This window comes from Glossina fuscipes, unplaced genomic scaffold (genome assembly GCF_014805625.2).
Source record: "Glossina fuscipes isolate IAEA_lab_2018 unplaced genomic scaffold, Yale_Gfus_2 2, whole genome shotgun sequence".
Lineage (NCBI taxonomy): Eukaryota > Metazoa > Arthropoda > Insecta > Diptera > Glossinidae > Glossina > Glossina fuscipes.
The window spans coordinates 25,741,415-25,763,122 of NW_023998416.1; the positions used below are offsets into that span (position 1 = coordinate 25,741,415).

Sequence of the window (21,708 nt, forward strand, 5' to 3'; positions counted from 1 at the left end):
ACATTTGAGATGATTATGGCATCAGCTAATTGAACTACTTTACTGGATAGGTGGGCCTATCCTAGTTTCCCGTTTTTAATTTGATAGACAATGAAATAAAGATTTGCGCTCATACGAAAAGAACGAATTAAACCAGATTACGGCAGCGAATGTGAGAAGGAGAACTTTAAAAGAGGTGTATATAGGTAAAGTATTTATAGTAAAATATCTCAGTAAACCTTGTCCAAGGCAAGTTAAGATAAATGATATTAAGGTTCGAATTCTGCATTGAAGTTGACGATTATTCTTGCATTTCTGTTAATCATATCTACACTTTGATTGAATGAAAAGCATTATCTTTATCCGAAGCAACGAAAACTTACTCCTAATCTATCGTATATAGTACTCATTAATATTCGATGTAGGGTATGTCAGCTAGTTGACGTTTAACAGATCATAGTATTTTTTGGCTCTTTTGCGCATGTCAGTGATGCCAGATTTTTATGTAAAAATATGTGTCCATGTATGTAGATACGAGTATGCATATGTGTCTGTTGGCATTTTATTCTTACCGTTTAAGTTTTTTTGCTCGCCAAACATGTAAACTACAGATGCATTCGTAATGAAGTTACGGCAGTTAAAAGCTCAACACGCAAGTAAACTTGGAAACTTTATATCGCTTAAAAAGAGATTGATGTTCAATTTCAATTAATTGTTTTTCAATCTTCTTTAATATATTTATTTTCGTGCTGGAAATATGTTTTCGGCTCTTCTTCTTTTCATTAAAAAAATGTGCTTTTTGTTAAAAGCAAGAAATTATTTTTAGAATTTTTGTAAATGTTGATGTTAGTGTTGTTTTTGCTTTTTTGGCTTTTCTTTTCTTTTCTTATTTTTTTTTTTTTTTTTTTTTTTTTTTTTTTTTCGAAATGTATGCGGATTATTTTTAAGAATATTTCAGTTTTACGTTATGCACTATTTTCAAATATGTATATATATATATATATATACATAATCATTTGTGTATATAAATATAAGTACATATATACATTAAAATTAATAGTTCTTCGATATAGAATAAATAAAATTTTTATTCTTTGTTTAATGTTGAGCACGTTCTTCTCTTTTTTCTTTTAGCCTTTTCTAGATTAGAAACTGCTTCAATTCTTTTTATTAATAATATTTCTGAATAAAAAACGATTCCAGCGCCTCTTTGTTTTCTATTAAAATGAGACGGTATTACTTTAACTGACGGCCAAATATTTTTTAATTTTTTTTTTTAATTTTTATTTTTATATTTTTTTGATAGGAAAAAAAATGTTAATGTGATATAAATCTGAAATTCACACACCGAATAACTAAGTATTTCTAAACAAAATTTATGAAAAATCAAAACAAGTGAACAAAGTACTAATATATCCGGTTAGTTCGAATATTAAGGCGCTACCATCAATCAGATTATTAAAAAAAAAAAAAAAAACTTTTCAACATTTTAACAATAGAAGAAGCCTAAGTGTCGAGGCGCCTCCTGAAAAAGACAGCTTTTCCTTTATATCAAGACGTTTTTTTCACATGCTATGGCACTATAGTCATATTCAATTGTAATCTATAAACTGAAAAAAAGAAGAAGCTTGAAGAAAACATATCAAATATATGTTAGGTAAGGTGTTAATAAGTCGAATCGTACCGTGAACGTTGTACTCTCTTGTCTCTTGAAAGACAAGAGAAATGAGCTTTTTGAGATCCTGAAAAACTTGTATAAAACATTTTTCTTAAGAATAACATTTTCTAAGTATTTTATTGAGGGAAGGGTCTTTCATTCACACTCTAAGTAACAATTTTGAAAACAGAAGTGGCAAACCTCTTTTTCCCCATGTAATTGTCTATTCAAGCTAAAGATCCCTAAATTTAGATCAAAGCTTATTTTCTATACTCAAGTGCGGTAGAGTTTTTTAATAAAAGCCGATAGCCCTAGATGCTAGTGCTTTAAGACTTTAGTCTTAGAATTTATTCTCTGGCTAAATTTATAATAATAATAATAATAATAATAATATACTATATTAATGAAGCTATAAGAGCTTTTCAATTCCAATTTTGAGCATAGGTTTTGATGTCTGCCGCAAAATTAATTACCCTCAAAACAAACGACATTACATATGTTTTGGTCAAGGTTTATTAAGAGGGGAAAAAAAATTTTTTTTTTAATAGTTTAAGAGAAAAAATTTCATTAATTGAAGGAAATATAATCAATGAATTTTTAGGTTTTCTCAAGCGTCGCGAAAAAGGCTGCCCGTGCGAAACGAATCCAGGGTGGGACAATCGAACTTTTTTTACTTGTTGATTTCTAAGTTTTCGGGTACACTAACAGAAACTCTTGGAAGGTATTTATGTTCTTTTAATAGAATTTCTAAACAAAAATGCACTAGTGCATATCACCAAGGCCAACTCAAAAGATATCAATGCACAAAAAAATAAAAGTTTGATACAAAGTATATCATATCTATGACTAATGCTTTAAAGAAAGAAAATGAATCAGAATATCTGAAAAAGGCAGGACATTTTCATGCAAGTTAACGTAAACCAAGTGAGATGGACCACAATTAAAATCTTTAGCGCCCCATCCTTTTATTTATGGTTAAAAAAAAATGAATTTGGTCAAATTTATCTTCTACTTTTAGTTCACAAAAATATGTTGTTAAGAAAAAAATAATTCGTCGTAATTAATTCAGAATTAACACACCTAGCTTGTCGTCTTCAACTCCCCAAGTCCTTTCATTTGATATCCATATCGATTGTATTATGAAAAAAAATTAAACCACCAGGTTCGGGATGTTCACGATATTTATTTTAGAATTAAGACAATTTTAAATATTTTGTCTTGTTTACCTTATGATTAATAAGCATCAGAAAACTTAAGATAAGATAATTTACACATACACACCCACCCACAAGTTTGTGCGGGCATGTCGGATTTTTTTCCATTTTTGTACATAAGTAGTAGAGTTTTCGGTAAAGTAAATGCACTAAATTCCTGCCTTCTGTCTTTCATAGTTTGTGAGCGAAAAACCAAAAATTTTTACTTAAAAAAAAGGGTATTGCGTTCAATTCACGCTTTATTACGGGCGTGTTCTCTAACCAATTTAGCTCATTTTCATTGCCAACCTGCGTGCAAAGACTTCCAATGTTTTTACCAAATTTGAACTCGATATCTTCATTTCTACGACCAGGAAAATATCGACAACACACACCAAACAGACACACAGATCCGTAGACAGGACAGGCTTGGGTTAATCAACTCAGTATTTCATGCTTTTCAAAGTTTTAAACGTGTGTTCGACGTAATACGATTCTAATTTTTTATTTCTAATCGAAAAATGAAGCAAGAAAATGTATGTAAATATTTTGATATTTCACATAAAGGACCAAGCTGTAAACTAGACGGGCGTAACACACGTCATGGTTAGATTTTCTTTCTCTTAATGATTTGGAAAATTTTTTGTAGGACATGCTAGACAGAAAGTTTAAAGGAAAATCAATATATATACCAAATTTCATCAACATATCAACATAAAGATTGCATTGCACAGGTTAAGCAAAAAAGCATATTGACAGACGAGCAGACAAGCTCGGACCGATTCAGAGAGGGTTTCCGAATTTATCGATCTAGAAGAAGGCGAGTTTGTCTCAAGGTCGTTGAATGGATATGAGGGTGAGAGCGATTCGGGAGCGTTCACTGCTTCTGCAAAAAATCACAAGTTTGAGATAATTGTCTTGCTATTAGCTAGGAAATCAACGATAAAATAATGCATTTTTAGCCGCGTTCATCATAATTTCCCAGCATATAAAGCATAAAATATGCCACTCTATCCTCTACAGGTGATACAAAAGAGCTTCGTTCTAGCATAAAATCTTCGAAGAGAGGAAACGAAGGAGAATGTTTAAAGATAAAAGGATTGCAGAGTGTTGGCAAAAAATAGCAAAGTCTTTATTTCGATAAAAAAATATGTCCCCGACACATTTCAAACCCTTAACGCTTTGCACTTCTACGCCGACTATAGGTCGATATTGTATTTTTTACTCCAATCCCTATATCAACATAGAGTCGACATTTGATTCTTACAAATTAATAATTACGAAGTTTGTGATAGGTGAAAGAGATATTAGAGGTGAAAAGGACGAAGAGGGTTTTTCTCAAATCACGTTGTTTCCGCATGCGAAAATAGGGCTTTTCATTACGTTACCTGGAAACCTATTTATTAATTGAAGAAATTGGGCTTATGGCTTAAACACTCGATAATCGTACAAAAGTACTTTTTACCCCCGTAGATGTGTGTAGATGAAGGAATTTTTATTCTCTTTTCAGATTCAAATTTGGACCGGTTACAGTGCAAGCCTCAAAGATATATATGCCTGGCGACAGTTGCTTTAACTCTGCGATTTTTCTTAAGCACTTCGCAATACGCCTAATATGACCTAATCGAATATTATTATTTTATTACCGTTGCTTTCATCCCAAGAAAATCATTCATTAATACCTTGAACCATCGCGCATACCTTGTAAGTAAGAAATAAATCAAGCTTTCTTTGAGCCGATATACTGATAGCGCATATAAAGATTTCAAATCATATTTTATAAATCCGCATCATTTATTAATGATTTCTTGTAAGTCCCTTCCCATTTTAGATTCGATTCAGCTCATTTACGTCGTTAAGCCTAATTTAAGGCCAAGTTTCAGGAATAATGAAATAAAAAAACAAAAAATGGAATAATCAAGTACACTCTCTCTCTGAGAGAGTCTTTTTCAAAAACTTTGTGTTATCAAATTGCAGTTTTCTGCATCAAATTTTTCAATCTCTTTTTACACGATAAATACGTTCCCAAAAAATTCGCGTAAAAAGAGATATTGGTCAAATGGAGAAATAATAGATAAGTTCCAGATCTAAAAAAGCTACTGAAAGGTACTATAAGCAATATAAAAAACTCTCATTAGAGTTCATCTCTAATATTCACCTTTACTCTACGGGGAATCCCACGCATATACCCAAATAATCGGCATAATAGGCGAGTGAGAATGAAAAAATTCATATAAAGAGCAAAAAAAAAAAAACCAAAAAAATTCATGAGAAAAATTCGTAAAAAAAATTCATACAATATTGAAATCGTCTCTTTTTCATCTGTTGACAAAGAGGCATACACGAGTTGTGTTTCCATTAGTAAGGAAAACACTTCAGGGTTTTAAAAATTTTTTAATTCTTTACTTTAAGGTTATGTTAGAATATTTATTTTTTTACTATTTTAATGAATATTTTAAGTTTATTTAACTTCCTTATACTTATTGACACACTACACTAGTATTATTCTATTATTGTCATCGAGTGACAATAACTTCTATTATTTTCCTCACCTCACCGCCAAATTTACTAATAATATTTTTGTTTAGTTTATAAATTGAATATGCAATAAAAACAAAAAAAAGTCGTGTCAGATTCGGCGACTCGAGCTTCACTACAATGATATTTGCAGCCGACGTTGTAATTGCCTTGCGAGAGGGTAGAAGAGAAGATAGCAAACAAAATGCTTAAATGATTTTTTAAAGAACGAAAGAAAAACTTTTTAAAAATTCCCGATAATTTATAATAGATTTGCCGGAAACTTCTATCTGTTCTTCCGCGACACTCTGTTTTTACTCATCTAGTGCTCTACTCTCGAATGAAAACGAAGAAGGTTTGTATGAAGTGTTTGCGTATCCAATGACCATTCATAAAGTTCATTTACGCCACTGCATGAATTCCAACAAGGCAGAAATGGTACGAAAGTGGAAAGATACTTACTTACTGTTTGGTGAAGGTACAATTTCTGATAGAACAGGTGGAAGACGGTTCGAAAAATTTTAAATAGGTGTTGTCGACCTTTCTCATAAACTATGCTCTGGGTGAGCATCTTTCATATGCGACGATACTGACAATACCCATAATAAACGAGGAAATTCAAGGTCTAACAAATGTCAATGAGTAGCTCAAACATGTGTGTCCAGTCAGCCTCCGCTGTCAGAGAGAATTATTTAATAACGACAAAGTTATGTTGTATCACAGACTAGCCCTCGGTAACTTGTGAACACATTGATCTGCATTAGAATAAATTGGAATAAAAATTTTATCGTTTGAATATATTAGTGAACCGGATTGAGACCGTTTCTGAACCGAACGCGCAAGTGGTTCCGGCTTTTTGGAAGTTGTGGTCACATTTTAATCTATTTTGGTCATGGTATGGAAATTCCAAAGTCGTTTTTAATTGATCTTAAAATGTCTGAGCCAAATTTCAGCTTTTTGTCTCCATCTTTGCGAATGTGGCAATTCGACAAAGATTATGGGTCAATTTGAGCCACTTTAGTAGAAACAGATGTAAGCAAACCGTGGGTAGTTCTACTGCTGGGTTGATCTTGATGCGAACAACATAGTTTTAAATCGTCGAAACTTGGTGTAAATTTAAATGCAAAAACAAGTACACCAATGTTTCTTTGCTTTTTATCCCTACTTGTGATACAAGGATATGTTCAGCATCTATAAGGGCTTAAGGGCTTATTATACAGACCGGTTTAGTATCATTTCCTGAGTCGGTTTAGACTTGTCTAGTTCTCTATTTGTCGGTCTACTTGTCCGTTTATTTCTTTGCCTGAGCTCCACATTTCGTGTACTAACCTGTTTTGGGATAAGAGCGACCGCATTGAAAATGGACAAAATCGGACCATTTTTCTGATCACTTTTTATATAACACCTCAGTTTGAAAAAGTGGCTATATGAAAAAAATTTGCAATTTACGAAATTTCTTGACGAAGTTTTCTAAGTAAAAATTCTACTGCATGCAAAATCGATTTGGAAAATTAGAATTAGATGTCAAGCAAAATTAGCCGACGTAATATATGAATTTATTTTTGTATACCCATCACCGAAGAATGGGCGTAAATTCATCCAGCAGGAAGCTTTAGAGACCTTATAAAATATATACATTCTTGACCAGAATCAAACTTTAAATCAACTTAAATATGTCTGCCCCTATGTCAATGTAATATCTTTGGTAAATATTTTCACGTTCGCAAAACTAAAGTTATCGTTTTCACATTTCGCAAAAAGACATGAAAACGGTCAATAGACACGCCTACAATGCAGCATAAGCTTCTGCTCTTTGGACACACATTGGACATGCGATGAAAATTTCGACATGTAAGTTAAATGAAACAAAGTTATTTGCTTAAGTACTTAACAGCAACCCACTGATAAGAGTAATCACCCACGCCCATCCGACATTACAGAAAATGAAAATTTAACTTTTTCTTGTCTCTTCAATGACGAGATTGATGAGTACAAAGGATTCAATCACAGTCGAATATAATTTTCTTGCTTATTATAGTTAAATTGAAACATTATTTGGGTATAATTTGATATAAAAAATTTAACTGATTATAAAAGAGAACGTTTCAGTTGAAATGAATACAAAGGGTCGGATATCTGAGTGGATGAGCATTTAGTTAAATGTACTTTAAGATCTGCTTTAGTGAATCTATTTCGAGTGAAGGCATCTGCGCTAAATACATTGCCGCACCTTAGTTGCAAATACAAGCGATTCTGTTGCAATTTCGAATCTATTTTTAAGACTGTCATTCTCGGTTTGGTATCTCAGCTGTTTTAATTAAAAAGATAGATATGTAAACATATATAAGCACATAGTTAATTTCTGCAGCAAAGTGTAAGCGTAAGGGTTCATTTATTTAAAAATATTTAAAAGTTAAATTAAATTTTCAAAAACGTATTTCAAAAATTAATATGAAAATAAAAATCTTCTTTTTATAAATTTTTTATTGGAAGTGATGTCTCTTTAATAAAATAAATACAAATTATTTTCAGTTAACTTTAGTGTTCTCGTTGCATAACCAGAGAACAATGGCTTTACCCGAAAATTTGGCTAAGAAAATGCAAACATTTCAGGTATCGATCTCAACTTTAATATATTGTTCAAATCATTGAATTGTATCTCTTTTCCATCCTCTAGGCAAATAATAATTTGCCTGTATTCTTAAAAGGTGGCCCAGCCGATAAAATGCTCTATGGTATAACTATGGGACTTTGCGGTGTGGGTCTTTTGGGCATTGTTAAACTACTCTACGATTTGGGATTTAAGAAGAAGCAGGGCTAACTTCAAAACTAGCTCATTATAATATGGTTTAGAAATGAAAGTAAACTTTGATAAATTTCCAAAATTTAATTACATTTAGTGTAAAATGTTTTATGCCTTGAACTTGGTGCTTTGAAAGAGTTAATTAAAAGGAAAGTGGGAAGTCATGTTAATATTGTTCCACCCATGCAACGGTTAGATAGATGAATTAATGACGACATTTGTCTTGAAAAGAAAAAAGATCGTTAAAAACGGATCTAATAATTCCTTTCTCTATGTTTTGGGTTCTTTTATTTAAATAAACGCCTTTAAGATCCACATGTATTGCCAGACAGGTATAAAATTGATTTCAAAAAATCGCAGTCTCCTTAAAGCTTATACTTTTAATAGTCTTAAGTTACTTCGAAAATTCAAAATAAATACTTTATTAATTATAGCAGAATATATTTGATAAAGCGAACCCAGAGATGCATAAAAGGTAGTAGAGATAAAGTATTGTATTTTATTTCTTTTTTTTCATTCTGAAGAAAATATAAACGCAGTGGTGCAATGAATTAAACGTAAGAAAATTTAGCTTTCGTGTTTGTTTCTCAGCTGCTTTACGTACAATTCTGTTTACCGGTATTTTTTTTGCGTTATTATCGCAAAACAACCCGCAAATAACCTTTCCCATTTATAACAAATTAGAGGAAAATGAAAAAGTTAACGTGTTACTTTAGATTTGCATATTTACAATAAGAGTTATCATGAAAATTTCTTTTAGAGCTACGTTTATTAGGAAGAAAAGGTTATAAAAGAAAAATAAAAACAAAACATTCTTTTCTATTTTATTACTTATCGTAATGGGTAAGAACAGGGACTGTCAAGTCAGTGTGCGCGGATTCAAATCTCAAATATGGTAGTTTTCTTTGATCACGACTATCGTGAGTGTTCACTCGTTAGAGGCATCACACTTGTCGATTGGGCACATATCCACTATGCTTCGTCCACCACTTACCAATTGTACTTCACTACTTCTTCTTGACATTCACCGCCATATATAAATAGGGGAGATCCTCTGGGTGATTTGTCATATTAAAAAAAAATTTTTTTTACCAAAAGAAAACTTATAAGACTTCTTTTAAGAAATCTGTGAACACTTTAGTCCATTTGAAAGAAAGTAAAATGGCTATCGGCAGTCGCAAATGTATATAAACGTGAATTTGTCTGTCTTTTCAAGTTTTTCGTTTATGAAAAGTTTACGAAAAGTTTACGAAAGTCGTACATAAAACAAGAGAAAACGAAAATCAACTTTCGTCTTTCCGAATATACATTATTTAAAAGACACGTAATCATCCCTCTGAACAAGCCGTATGGTGTTTTTTAAAAATTTTGTTAACCTTTCAATTTCTCCTATCCTATAATCTGTAAAGTTTTTAAATTTTTTACATCTTTTAAATTTTTCTATACTTTCCATTAGAAAATTTATAAATTTATATATTCTTATAAACAGTTTAGAGGAGAAGCTTTTGTCGCTTAAAATCGAAAAGACTTCGAAAGAAGTAAATCGACTTCGAATGTATTGAAAAAAAATATACTCTTAATTTTCGAAAACAACGACAATCTGCCTTTATACACAGCCATGATCGCTAAGAAGCTGCAGCTGACAGCCTATGAGGAATATTAGGCTACTATGCATACAAACGTTACCTAAGGCCCGCGGAAACGGACGGTCGGTAATGTGATAACATATTATTTTGAGTTTAGCAAAGTGTTGGCAGAAGGCGGTATAGGTGCTGGACCAGCTGCTATAATCAGTTGCTATTGTTTAAAGCCCATTTGTGTCGGAATATCCAAGTGTACATATATAATATATATTTATATATATATATATATGTATATATATATTTATATATATATTTGTAGGTTGCTGGATAGACAAAGTGAACTTGTAGAAATCCCAAAATAAAATCTGGGGTTGCCTTTGCTTTTCATTATTATTCTGCACAGCCAATCACAAAAATTTTCAAATGAAAGGAAGGACGTTTAAAACGTTCCAAAATTGCGTGAAATTTTTCTTTTATATAAGACCCATACATACATGTATGTCTCTGAAAAGAGCAAAGGCTTTTGTGGTGCAATAAAATACAACTTAATAAAGTGTACTGCTATAAAAGATTTGTAGCAATGATTCAGTACTTTATCAACCTATAAAAGAAACACTTATAAGCTATCATATGCCAGCGAGCAAAAGAATGGTGCTTCTTTTTATAAGTAATTAAGTTAATCACTTTCTTTAGCTGCCGAATTACTACAAAACCATTGGTAGTAAATTTTAAGACAGAGTCTATTTCAATAAACAGTATTCGCGCAACCATTCCAGACTAAAGACTTACAATTAAAGGTTACGGAATAAACAAGAAAGAGGAAGAAAAAAACGTAAGAGAGAAAAAGTGAAATAGCGAAATATAATAACATAGAGCATGGTTGCATTTATTAACAAGTAAGTAAGAGAATTGAATTTCATTATCTTTTTGTGCAGTCTACTAGATTAGTTTTATTGTGTAACGACTCCAATTCATATATATATGCGTTTAAATAGATTTTCATTGAGCGGTACACTATGTTCTTTAAAACTTTATTGACAAAAAATGTAGTTAACTCAAATTTGAATAGAAAACTTAATAAACTGATGAATCCATATGAATGTTTTTGCAGTAATGGTGGTTCGCAAATTTTGGAAGACAAAAGTATCTTTCCGGATTTTAAAAATGGGCCTTTACAGCATTACCGCGACAAGTCTTCGTTTTGTTACAAACGCATGAACATCTTGTTGGAGGGTGAAGATCATATACGTTTAAAGGTAAATTTTATATATGGTAAAAATTGACATATAAAGATTAAAGTCCATTAATTTTTGTTTTACTACGAATAAGGCGCAAAAAGTTCCAAATTAATTTAATCTACTGCATAAACGATGTGATAAATTGTAATTTGCAAAAATGTTATTCGACTTTCTCCCAATGTCTAAACTGATATGTATGCAGAAAGTAAATGATAATAGAATGATTGATATATATTTAAGCTGAATTTTTTTTTTGCTCAATTATAACGCGATTTTTAATTTATTAAAGCTTAGTATTTAAATTAGCCCGTTTTGGCCATAATAGGCAGGAAGTCACCAATGCTTAATTAATACGTTCTTAAAGTAGCATTATTGATTGGCTTGGTTTTTCCCTTAAAGATGTTGCGATCGTTTCGTTAATCAATACTACGCGTGCATTCAAGAGCCTTCATTAGGAAAGCGCACAGATATTCTTTTTAAGTTCATTCGATATTTCTGTCCTTCTGCAGCATAGTATTTGGCAGTTTATGGAAAATCATGCTGATTTTCAGCATGAAATCGAGACACCCACGTTAGATCGTATGCGTCAGATCGCAAGCAAGCGATCAAAAGTTTTGCATTCAGCTGAACTCTATGGTTTTAAGGAGTACGTGACTAAGCCGCATTTAAGCGTCGCGTTCTCTCAAGCTATCTGCAGCTACGACGTTAACTTTTCCATCAAATATATTCTATCTAACGGCATGGTTCCTTCGGTAATCATGTCTTTGGGAACGGAACGTTTACATGATTATGTCGTTAGAGGGGTTCAAGGCGAAATTAGATTTGCTTTTGCCTTGACCGAAATATCACATGGCACCAATGCAAGAGGTATGCGTACTCAGGCCACATACGACAAAGAAAGTAGAGAGTTCATTTTGCATACTCCTGACTTTGAAGCAGCTAAATGCTGGGTGGGCAATTTGGGCAAAACTTGCACTCATGCTGTTGTATATGCTCAACTTTATATACCTGACAATTGTAATCGTGGATTGCATGCTTTTCTAGTGCCAATACGAAATGAGAAGACTTTAAATGCTTATCCAGGAGTTACTGTAGGCGATTTAGGTGAAAAGATTGGATTAAATGGTGTCGATAATGGGTGAGTACAAGGTCTACAAAATTGGAAAGCTTTTACTTAACCATTTCTTTTTATTGCTCATCTAATAGATTTGTCATGTTTAATCACTATCGAATACCGAAAGAAAACTTATTGTCTCGTAATGATGATGTAGACGAAAACGGGAATTATCACAGTCGCATTAAGGATAATCGGAAACGATTAGGGGCCTCTTTAGGAGCTTTGTCAGGCGGTCGAGTAAACATATGCTCACTAGCCTATATAAGCCTAAGTAAGGCGGTGAGTATTGCCATAAGATATTCAGCTAGCCGTAAACAATTCGGTCCAGACGACAGTGTGGAAGAGTATCCAGTACTTGAATACCAGACTCAGGTGCGGGCAATTTTTATAAATAGTAAACACCTATTTTGGATGCTTAAGATATTTTATATAGCAATTTCGTCTGTTTCCTCATCTGGCCGCAAGTTACGCGTTGCGTATCTTCAGCATGTGGTTGTGCTATCATAACGTCGATATGACTACAAAGGCAATGAATGGAGAAGATACTTCTTTAGTTGGAATGGAAATACATGTCATGTCTTCAGCTTGCAAGCCGATTTGCAGTTGGATTTCTCGCGATGGTATACAAGAGTGTCGAGAAGCTTGTGGTGGTCACGGCTATTTAAAATGCGGTCGCCTAGGCGATTTGCGCAATGAAAATGATGCAAATTGCACGTATGAAGGTGAAAATAATACTCTAATACAACAAGCTTCCAATTGGTTGATTAATTTGCGAAGACAAAATATAAATTTTGAGGAAAATTCTCCTTTAACGTCGGTAAGCTTTCTCAAGGATATGGATTGGCTATTATTAGAGAAAGCTAAGGTGCGAACACCTGACGAAGCTATGAAACCAGAAAGTAAGTTTTTGCTGACTTCAAATTTTCCATTAATTTCATAATTAAAAAAATGTCTTAAAAGATCTATTGCAAGCGCTAAACTGGTTGTGTGCCTATCAGTTGGAAAAAGCTGTCAGGCGTAGCGTGCACCTTACGGAACTAGGCTTAAAGTCTTTTGAGTCTCGCAATGAAATGCAAGTCTTCAATGCACAAACATTGGCTATCGTTTATGGAGAAGTAAGCTTTCGTTTCTCAGAAATATTAAGTTTTTTTACAAAAAATATTTTACATATCCGCAGCGAACGCTGTACTATGCCTTCTTCAATTTTGTTCACGAATTGCCAGAATGCGCGGAGAAACATGTTTTACAGAAATTGCTTTCTCTGTTTGGCTGCAATTTGATAGTAAAACATGCTGGTCTTTTCTACATGGGCGGCTATTTTGAGACGCAAAAACTCGATTTATATCATCAAGCAATTCTTCTTCTCCTACACGAGATAAAACCAGAAGCTGTTTCGCTCGTGGATGCTATAGCTCCTCCTGATTTCGTTTTAAATTCCTCCCTGGGCATGAGCGATGGCAATGTAAGAAAAAAATTTATATACATGCTATTAAATTCGTTCGACATTTAAAACGTATAAGAATGGACAAACAACTGTGTTGTTATATCAAATACCCGATGATAGAACAAAAACTATTGCATTACTTAAAATCATCCTCATATTTGCTGAAATTCGAGAGAAAGTAATGGCATAATTGACTGTTTATATTACTTAGTAGATTATGAAATAATATGAGAAAAGAAGTTAATCTAACTGGCGCAATTAGGATAAACTCCTAATATCATGCACCATGTTTTTGTAAGCAATTTCCAAACACACTAGTTGCACAATGAATTATATATCTAATCAATTTTTACATTTCCTCTTTTTACGAATTATCGATCGTTGTTTCTTTACTTTTAGGTTTATCAACATTTGCAGAATTTCATTATGTCAGCACCGGGAGTATTTGAACGGCCAGATTGGTGGCGTGAAGTTATCTACAATAGCAGCGAAACAAAATCTAAACTATGAACAAAAAATGAACTAAGCGTAAATGTTTAAGTAAACTTTTGTATTTATAAAACACTTCTAGGTATTGGCTTCTGAGTTATGGTTGAATTTTTTATCGAAGTGCCTCATTTGTTTTTCTTGTATTAAAAATGTTGGAATAAAATAATAATGCTTGTCATTGGTTACAGTGATCACTCCTTCTAACCTTTTACACTATTGCAGTCACGTCTGCAGAATTCCTTTAGTTAGAAAGAAGTGATAGGAACAATTTGTACACTGGTCTCTTCAGTGGCTCTAAAACAAAGAGATTTACATAGATATCCCTTAAAGATTCTTAGTAACATTTCCTTATATAATCGCTATATTTATAAGGGGATCGCGTCAAACAACTCGCAGCAGTTTTACTGTATTTCGTCGAAATGAAAAATGACAAATTCATTCGTCGTTCACTTCTCTTCTAAGAGACATCATGATTTACATATAACTGCGGATGACTTCGCGTAGAGTGGAAACAGGTCGTCCAGCCATCAAAACTACTTATGAACAACCTCAAGAAACAGGCATTATTAATTTTCTTGAGTGACCGAAGGAATAGTGTGATAATTGCTTGATTGAGTTATCAATTAAGCCAGCTTAATTGATTTCTGTTTTTTTGTGCGCTATTTAAAAAAAAAAAAGAAAAAACCTCATAGATCGTAGATATTGGTAAAGACTTTTTACGATTGTTACAATGCATTTGCTGCACGCATATGTGGGACGAAGCTTCGAGGATGAATATGTACGCTTAATTTCTGTCGACCTGTTAAAGCTTAAAAAGAAGGTACACAGGTGCGTAGGTAATTTCAAAAATTTTTCATTTGATTTGCACTATTGTGATCAAAGTCGTACATCATTTGCAATATATACGTATCAGCTGCGAGATTCGAATACTCTTTCACAATGAGGAGGACACTAGATTTCAAGGTTAGTTTCAGGGATTAACATGCTGCGTTTGTTGCTTGGGTTTAATTACGAAGGGATCGTCCACCCTAATAAGCAAAATAGCGCCGTTAACAACCTGGAAGGTAAATCGTTATCATCTAAAAATGAATCAATGCACATTAACTTGTAATCCAAAGCAATAAAATCTCACAGAACTTGTATAGTATTCGTATAGACTAATAGAAGGTAAATTTAAAGGTCCCTCCGAATTGCGCCAATTTTCAAAATAGATCATCAATGTGAACAAATGCACGGACCCAGCAGTTGAAGTTGCATAAAAATGAAAAACAGCTGTGATCAGTTCCGTGGATTTGCAAAATAATCCGTTGAAGTTGCGTGGAAATGAAAAAAAGCTGTAATCTGTTCCATGGATTCAATGTATTTAGCCATATTCATATTAGTTGTACTTCTATACTTTCTTCTAGCAGTGAGATTAATTTCTAAAAACAGTGATAACCTACTTAAAGCTTGTATTTTTAAAAGGGTTAGGGTTCTCACACAATTTAAAAAAATGCATATCCTGATAACGGTACCATCAGGTTATGTTTCATAATATAAGCGCAGAGATGCACAGAGCGTAGTAGGACTAGTTTATGTTGTTCTTGTCAATTCGAGAAAATTTTATATCACTCTTTATATATTCAGTGTTGCAAAAGATTCTTATATAAAGACAATGAACATCATTTATTACGTGAAAGAACGGAAAACGAAAAGATTTGAAATGGCTGGTAGCTGCTTAATATTCTTAAATTAACTTTCGCGTGCACCGCAATTCTGATTCGTGATTAAAAAAAATAATTGGACTCAAGGGTTGAGAAATTCCAATCAAAAGACGGTCGACGTTGGGGCAATTTGATAATAGTAAACCACAAGGGTCAAGTTTTTAATGCCCGCGAGCACTTATTATCAGCTCAGCATGGTGTGGCTAAGACTATTTATGTTCAATGTTTTTTATCTAATTCCGACCAATTAACAATGAGGACTAATATCACAAGAGGAAACATAGCTAACTACTGCAAAATACCAAAGACGGAATCGGTAATTTGTAACTTTGTTAAACGTAAAGTCGAGGACTTGTACGTTCGTAACAAACGCGATAACCACATGTTAGATGCGATGCACAAAGCTTCTGTTGAAAAGATGAAATCAGCATCGTCGGTGAACATCACTAAATATGTAGCATCTATACCATAGGTAAACATATATAATGTTTACGTTTTTCCAATTTTGAATAAATGCATTTACTATATATGCCAGCAGTCAAACGAAATGTTCTCTACTGAAAGTACACTTTCCAAAATAAATGCGTATTCTTATCAAACGCCTATTAACTTCCCGTTCTCATCGAACGCCGACAAACAGGTAAATTCTTTAGTTTTTAAGAGGAAAAGAGATTTTTATTTTATATATTTTATTTTAAATCGCATGCGACAGAATTCTCCTAAAATCAAAATTATTTCGTAGGATTTGAGCGTGACTGTTACAACAAATCAGGATGAGGATCCGAAAATTTTCCCGCGGTTCAATGAGATGAACCAAAACGATCTTAAGAAGGTAATTATATATGAAAAGTGTCTCTGTTATATTTTAAGTTACGCTTTCTCTTTTATGAATTTTTCGTTTTAGAATAATCCGTCTTCTTATGATAATTTTGCTGCGATATGGACAGACATCAGTATAATACCTTGAGCCCTTCTGCGTGTTACATACGACTGCATTAACTTAAAACAGTCTGTTCCACAAGTTTTGCAGGGTACAAAAACGAATCATACTCTCAACACAGTGAATTATACGATGTTGATCTTCTGCCTTGAAGAACAAGAAGAAAAGAAGAAAAGAAACTACACTTTACAGAATCGTACTTTATATATAAAATTTCAATTTCATCAAATTGTGTTCCTAGCACACGTAAGCTTACTTACGATAACATTTTTCAATCTTCGTTGTGTTTTCTCGTTACTCTTGTATAAAAGTTTGCTGCATTTGAATACTTTGGCAACTCTTTCTCGTGTATACAAATGTCAAAATGTAAATATATACATATATATATGGATTTTTTATGTGATATTTTTTTGTTTGTTTGACGTTAAAGTTTTAGAATTTTGTTACAGGAGTTAATAAACAAAAAATTATGAAAAACATTATTTTGAAAACCGATATCCGTCTAGTAGTATACAAATTTTCTTTGCTGATTGAAAGAAAATGAAGTGAATTTGTAAGAAGATATAAATAAAGAGAATTAAAAAAAACTGTAACTTTTGTCTCGACGCAATTTTAAAAACACAAAAAAAAAAAAAACAACCTAAGCAATTGTTAAATCTCAAATGGAACAAAACGATGAAGTAGTTGAACGCCAAAAGTTGGTAGATGTGGAAACAGAGGAAGATGTAACCATTAGTGCACCTAAGTCCGTACAGACTCCCGCATCACCAGTTGCTGTAGTACCCAAAATCAGTGTAAGCTAATTGAACTTTGCCCTAATAATGGTAAAGGGAATAATTTGTATTGGTTTTTTTTTTTCTTTATTTTTTTTTGGCAGATTAAAAGCATTTCAAGTGGCGATACTACACGCAGTCGTAATTCGGCTTCGTGTTCCATAGAGAGAACAATCACTTCTGACAAGGTTGGGCAAACCTCTGCTAAAGTTACGTATGTTAATGAACGACGACAACGTCCACATTTGCATGGTACTGCCGATGAACGTTTTGAGTTCAAATCACGTCCTAGAAAATTACTTAAAGGTATTTTTCTTCTTTTTTTTTGCCTTTTATTGAGAAGTCAATGTACACCTAAACATCATGTAGACTTTCATTTCTGTGAAGAGAGTTTTTTGGTGTTGGTGCTTTGTTCGCGTTCTTTGTTTTCTTTTTTCGGTTTAATTGCAGTCGCTGAGGGCGTGTCTGGTGTTCAATGTTACCTCAAAGTTCATTAAAAAAAAAAAAACATCCATTTTTATCATTGGCTTTTTGCATTTTTTGCTCTTGTTTCTTTTCTTATGCACTTTTGTTAGACGCATTTTGTTTTAAATTCTATTCTCATTTCATTCATTCTTAGATTCACAAAAGACATATGTTTTGTTTCTTTAAACTACATCCAGTTTTTTATATTAATTTCGACAATCGTATCTAATTAGATCTTTTATGTTATTTAGTTATTTCCTCTTTAAGTAAAAATTTAGTAGAGAATAGTAAATCAAACCTGTCTGTTTTAAAAAATATTGATCCTATATAAGATCTATAAATTTTCATGGAAAGAAAAATTACAAATAAGGAAGAAAGTCTTATTTCAATCCAGCTACTTGGTGAATATTCATCAGCTCGAGTAAATACATGAAAATTCAACAAGATTTTATTAGTAGTTGGACTTCGCTATTTCTAGGAGAGATTTATATCGAATTTCAAATCAACTATATCTCTAAAATAAGTGGCTTTTTCAATGTTTTCCCTTATCATTCTTCTAAGTAATTGAATTGAAAATATAATTTTTAGTAACGCTTCTTAGCAAAAGCGCTCGTAAGAAGAATTCATTCTAAACCGAAGGCTGTTCTTTGCAAATTTTCAATTTACGTACATTATCCAAATACTTGTAAAGCTATTTTATATTTTATATTGCTGTTTGCCAAGTAAGTTCTCGCTTAATAGGCACTTATCAGATTGTTCATAAACGACTTTTTTTCCATTTGTATTGCTGTGCAAAGTTAGTACAATTATTTTTAGTTTCCTTGGACAGCTTTGTGCCTTTAGTTGATTGAAACCGCCATTTCATTTACCATGTCGGCGAAAGCAATTAATAGTTAGTAGTGTTCTGGAACGGTTTTCGTTTTTAGCTTTAGATGAGAGCTAAAAAAAAAGAAAAGATTTCTTTTCAAGTTCTTTCTGTGTTACTGTCTTGTTAAGTTCTTGTTTTCAACCGATTTCATGGTTGAATAGAAAAGGAAAGATTGACAATATTGACATTTCATTGAGAACGCTAATATATAAGTAATACGAACTATTCCAGGGGGTCATCGAATTCTAAATTCCTATCTCATTCTGGTTAACATGACCAATTGAAAAAAATGTTGATGAGCTCGAAAACAGTAGCATTGAAAATTTGTGCTGAAATTTGTAAAGGACAGTTTCAGCTGTTATGAACTCTCTTAAGGTATTTCATTTAATTTGATGCTTATATTGTTCAAATTGACGGAGTCGAGAGCGAAACACTCCTGAGCAAAAGTCTACACCAGGCTTCATATTTGTCGCCACAACCGAAAGTTAAAAAAAAAAAAAAAATCAAAACTGCATTTAAAAAGATCTTTGAAGACTTATCAAATCTTGCTCAATTATATTTCTTTAAACCAATCACGCTAAACGAATAACTCTGGCGGAAAGTTATGGTAAACGTCTCATATACATGTCGTCGTACGTGGTAACGTCTCATATTTCTCTCATATTTCGCGTCTATTAATTCGTCGCAACACAGCAACATCGTCGTCTATTTACTTTCAATGTTACCTTTGCAATGCCAGTGTACCGATAAATGACATTATTTTGCATAATGGAAGAAGCGAAGAACTTTTGACTTATGTGATGACCTTCTCTTTCTAGAGAACTAAGTATTACTTGTCACTAATACAACTAAAACTTGTTGATTTCATGTCCAGCATACATTACATTCTAAAAATAACAGACTCACCCACTAGTTGTAGATTTTATGAATCATTCAACCGCAATGTCTTTTAAAAGCCATGAATAATAACGCTATGAGCATGTATGTAGTTTTAGTCGAATTTCAAACAGCTTCTTTCGCACTTACCAAACTTAATCTAATATGCTTGACATGTGCCCTACAAGTAATATTGATATTGATATATTACTAAAACGACATAAAAAGACGGAAGAATTCCACTTTTCTTACAGCATTTCTTGAAGCGAAAAGTACTGCATCATAAGAAACTTAGTTTGAATAAATTAGGTTAAGAAATAATCTTTTTTCTTTGAAATTTGCGAAGAGAAGCGAAAAAATTGTACCATAAGTAGTAGTTACATCTATCATGCTAGTCCTTGCGTACGAATTATCTCCGATCGAAAGTTTATTGTGCACACGTAGCCGTCTGCTAAGTAGGTCGCAATTTTTCAAAGGCAAACTAAAATGCGATGACTAAGCGAAGCCAATCAAAGTTAACATTGGCGCCGTATAACACACGGGAGCTTAAAGAGAAAATAAGAAAATTAATTAAAAAAAAAAAAAAAAAGGATTCTAAAATAAATCGCTTAACATTGCTTTGTTTTCTGTTCATTTAGAGTTTAGTTATCTATCTTTCAATTAAATTGCTATTTTTTCAAATTCTTCTGTCTTTTAGTTAAATAATTTAAATTTATATTATTTTATTTTTTATCATTAACTTTTTTTTTTCATTTGTTATACAAAATAATATATCATCTGTAAAATATCAAACGCCAACATTTTCACAAACAAACAAAAAAAAAAACAAAAAAACAAATATACAAAAAAAAAAAAAAAAATAAAATCACCGCCACTACCACAAATACTCAACTGCCACAATTAAATCAACGACCTTTATCATCGTCACCGTCATTGTCGCAATTAATATGTGCCGCTATGACTACTGACGATGTTGATGCTAATGTTAATGCTGATAACACTGTTGCTGTTGCTGTTCTTGCTACCGTTGATTATGATGTGCGTTTGCATAAAGACAACGAGGACAGCATAAATACAATAACACAATTAAGTAATGAGAGTCCAAGTGATGAAGACAATTGTGTCATAAATGCGCACAAAACACAAAACGTCCAAGTAACCACCGTAACGAAAAGTACTGCAACAAATAGCCTCAACCGCTCATCATCGTTAGCAACGGACAGCAATTTTAGCAATAATAGCGGAAATCATTTAAGCCAAAATAACAGTGGCAGCAATCATCAGCATCAGCATCCGCAACAATATCAACAGATTCGTAGTCAGAGTCAATATTTGGTAAACGAGAATACAACATTAACGAATCGCCGTAAACTCAACGCAACGACGGTGAGTGTGAGTGCCGGCTATCCAGGTCTGATATCGTCATTGAACACCAGCAGCCTTAGTAGCGATAAATTTGATCAACGTCCGATTAAACATCATTCTTTCGTCTCAGAAGTGCCGGATGTTAAACACATGGAACGTGCTCTTTTGGGTCTATTAGATGATTTTCATTCAGGCAAATTAAAGGCTTTCGGTAAGCATAAGTGCAAGCATTTTAATTATGTTTTCATTTAAAATATTATTATACTCTTATTTAATGCAGGCTCGGGCTGCACTATGGAACAGATGACCAAGATACGTGAACAGCAGGAAAGTCTTGCCAAATTGCATTTCGAATTGGCTGCTGCCGAAGAGGATGCCCTTGAGAATGGCAATGATTTTAATGCTGCCAAAGCCCAAGAGAATATGTTGCAACTAATGCAACGTCTCGAGCAATTGTCCATTTCTATTGAACAACTTCAAACGAGTCATACGGGACTCTGAGATTTGCTTACAGCAAGCGCTAGTAATCCGACAGCTGCTACGCGCTTGCTATTAATGTTGTGATCTTTGACAAACTTTCAAATTCAACTTTAATCAATTTCCATTTCATAAATTTTCGTGAATGTGAAATTTGCTATTAACAAGCATTTCATTTTGTTTGTATTGTGTTTATATTGTGGTTTTATTTTTTTTGTACT

General features: G+C 32.9%; 4 protein-coding genes across 8 annotated transcripts in view; 3 read left to right on the forward strand and 1 right to left on the reverse strand.

Moving 5' to 3' along the window:
- The window catches only part of LOC119633180, a 10,156-nt gene extending 9,407 nt beyond the window's left edge, over positions 1-749 (reverse strand). For both annotated transcript variants that reach the window (XM_038026551.1, XM_038026550.1), the window contains exon 1: positions 552-749. The gene's annotated coding sequence lies outside the window, so the exon portion shown is untranslated. The remainder of the gene's footprint in view (positions 1-551) is intronic.
- The window catches only part of LOC119633182 (cytochrome c oxidase subunit 7A1, mitochondrial), a 22,819-nt gene extending 14,506 nt beyond the window's left edge, over positions 1-8,313 (forward strand). The window contains exons 1-3 of one of the 3 annotated variants that reach the window (XM_038026554.1): positions 7,695-7,726; positions 7,879-7,959; positions 8,024-8,313. In XM_038026554.1, coding sequence (XP_037882482.1) covers positions 7,915-7,959; positions 8,024-8,167 — 189 coding nt within the window. In that variant the 5' untranslated portion in view covers positions 7,695-7,726; positions 7,879-7,914 and the 3' untranslated portion in view covers positions 8,168-8,313. Of the gene's footprint in view, positions 1-7,694; positions 7,727-7,878; positions 7,960-8,023 lie in introns of those variants that run through there. The other 2 variants (XM_038026555.1, XM_038026556.1) reach the window with 2 other exon arrangements.
- A 2,030-nt stretch (positions 8,314-10,343) lies between these two features.
- LOC119633181 (peroxisomal acyl-coenzyme A oxidase 3) lies at positions 10,344-14,187 on the forward strand. The gene is made up of 8 exons (XM_038026552.1): positions 10,344-10,628; positions 10,844-10,988; positions 11,480-12,108; positions 12,177-12,459; positions 12,521-12,986; positions 13,048-13,202; positions 13,265-13,549; positions 13,931-14,187. The coding sequence occupies exons 1-8, from the start codon at positions 10,609-10,611 to the stop codon at positions 14,039-14,041; spliced, it is 2,094 nt and encodes a 697-aa protein (XP_037882480.1). The 5' UTR covers positions 10,344-10,608; the 3' UTR covers positions 14,042-14,187.
- Positions 14,188-17,229: 3,042 nt separating this feature from the next.
- On the forward strand, positions 17,230-21,703 carry LOC119633749 (coiled-coil domain-containing protein 28B). 2 transcript variants are annotated; one of them, XM_038027459.1, is made up of 4 exons: positions 17,230-17,457; positions 17,541-17,742; positions 21,141-21,221; positions 21,291-21,703. In XM_038027459.1, the coding sequence occupies exons 1-4, from the start codon at positions 17,326-17,328 to the stop codon at positions 21,509-21,511; spliced, it is 636 nt and encodes a 211-aa protein (XP_037883387.1). In that variant the 5' UTR covers positions 17,230-17,325; the 3' UTR covers positions 21,512-21,703. The 2 variants fall into 2 exon arrangements, with proteins under 2 accessions (XP_037883387.1, XP_037883386.1); XM_038027458.1 differs by having other exon boundaries at positions 20,700-21,221; positions 21,291-21,522.
- The last annotated feature ends 5 nt before the right edge of the window (positions 21,704-21,708 follow it).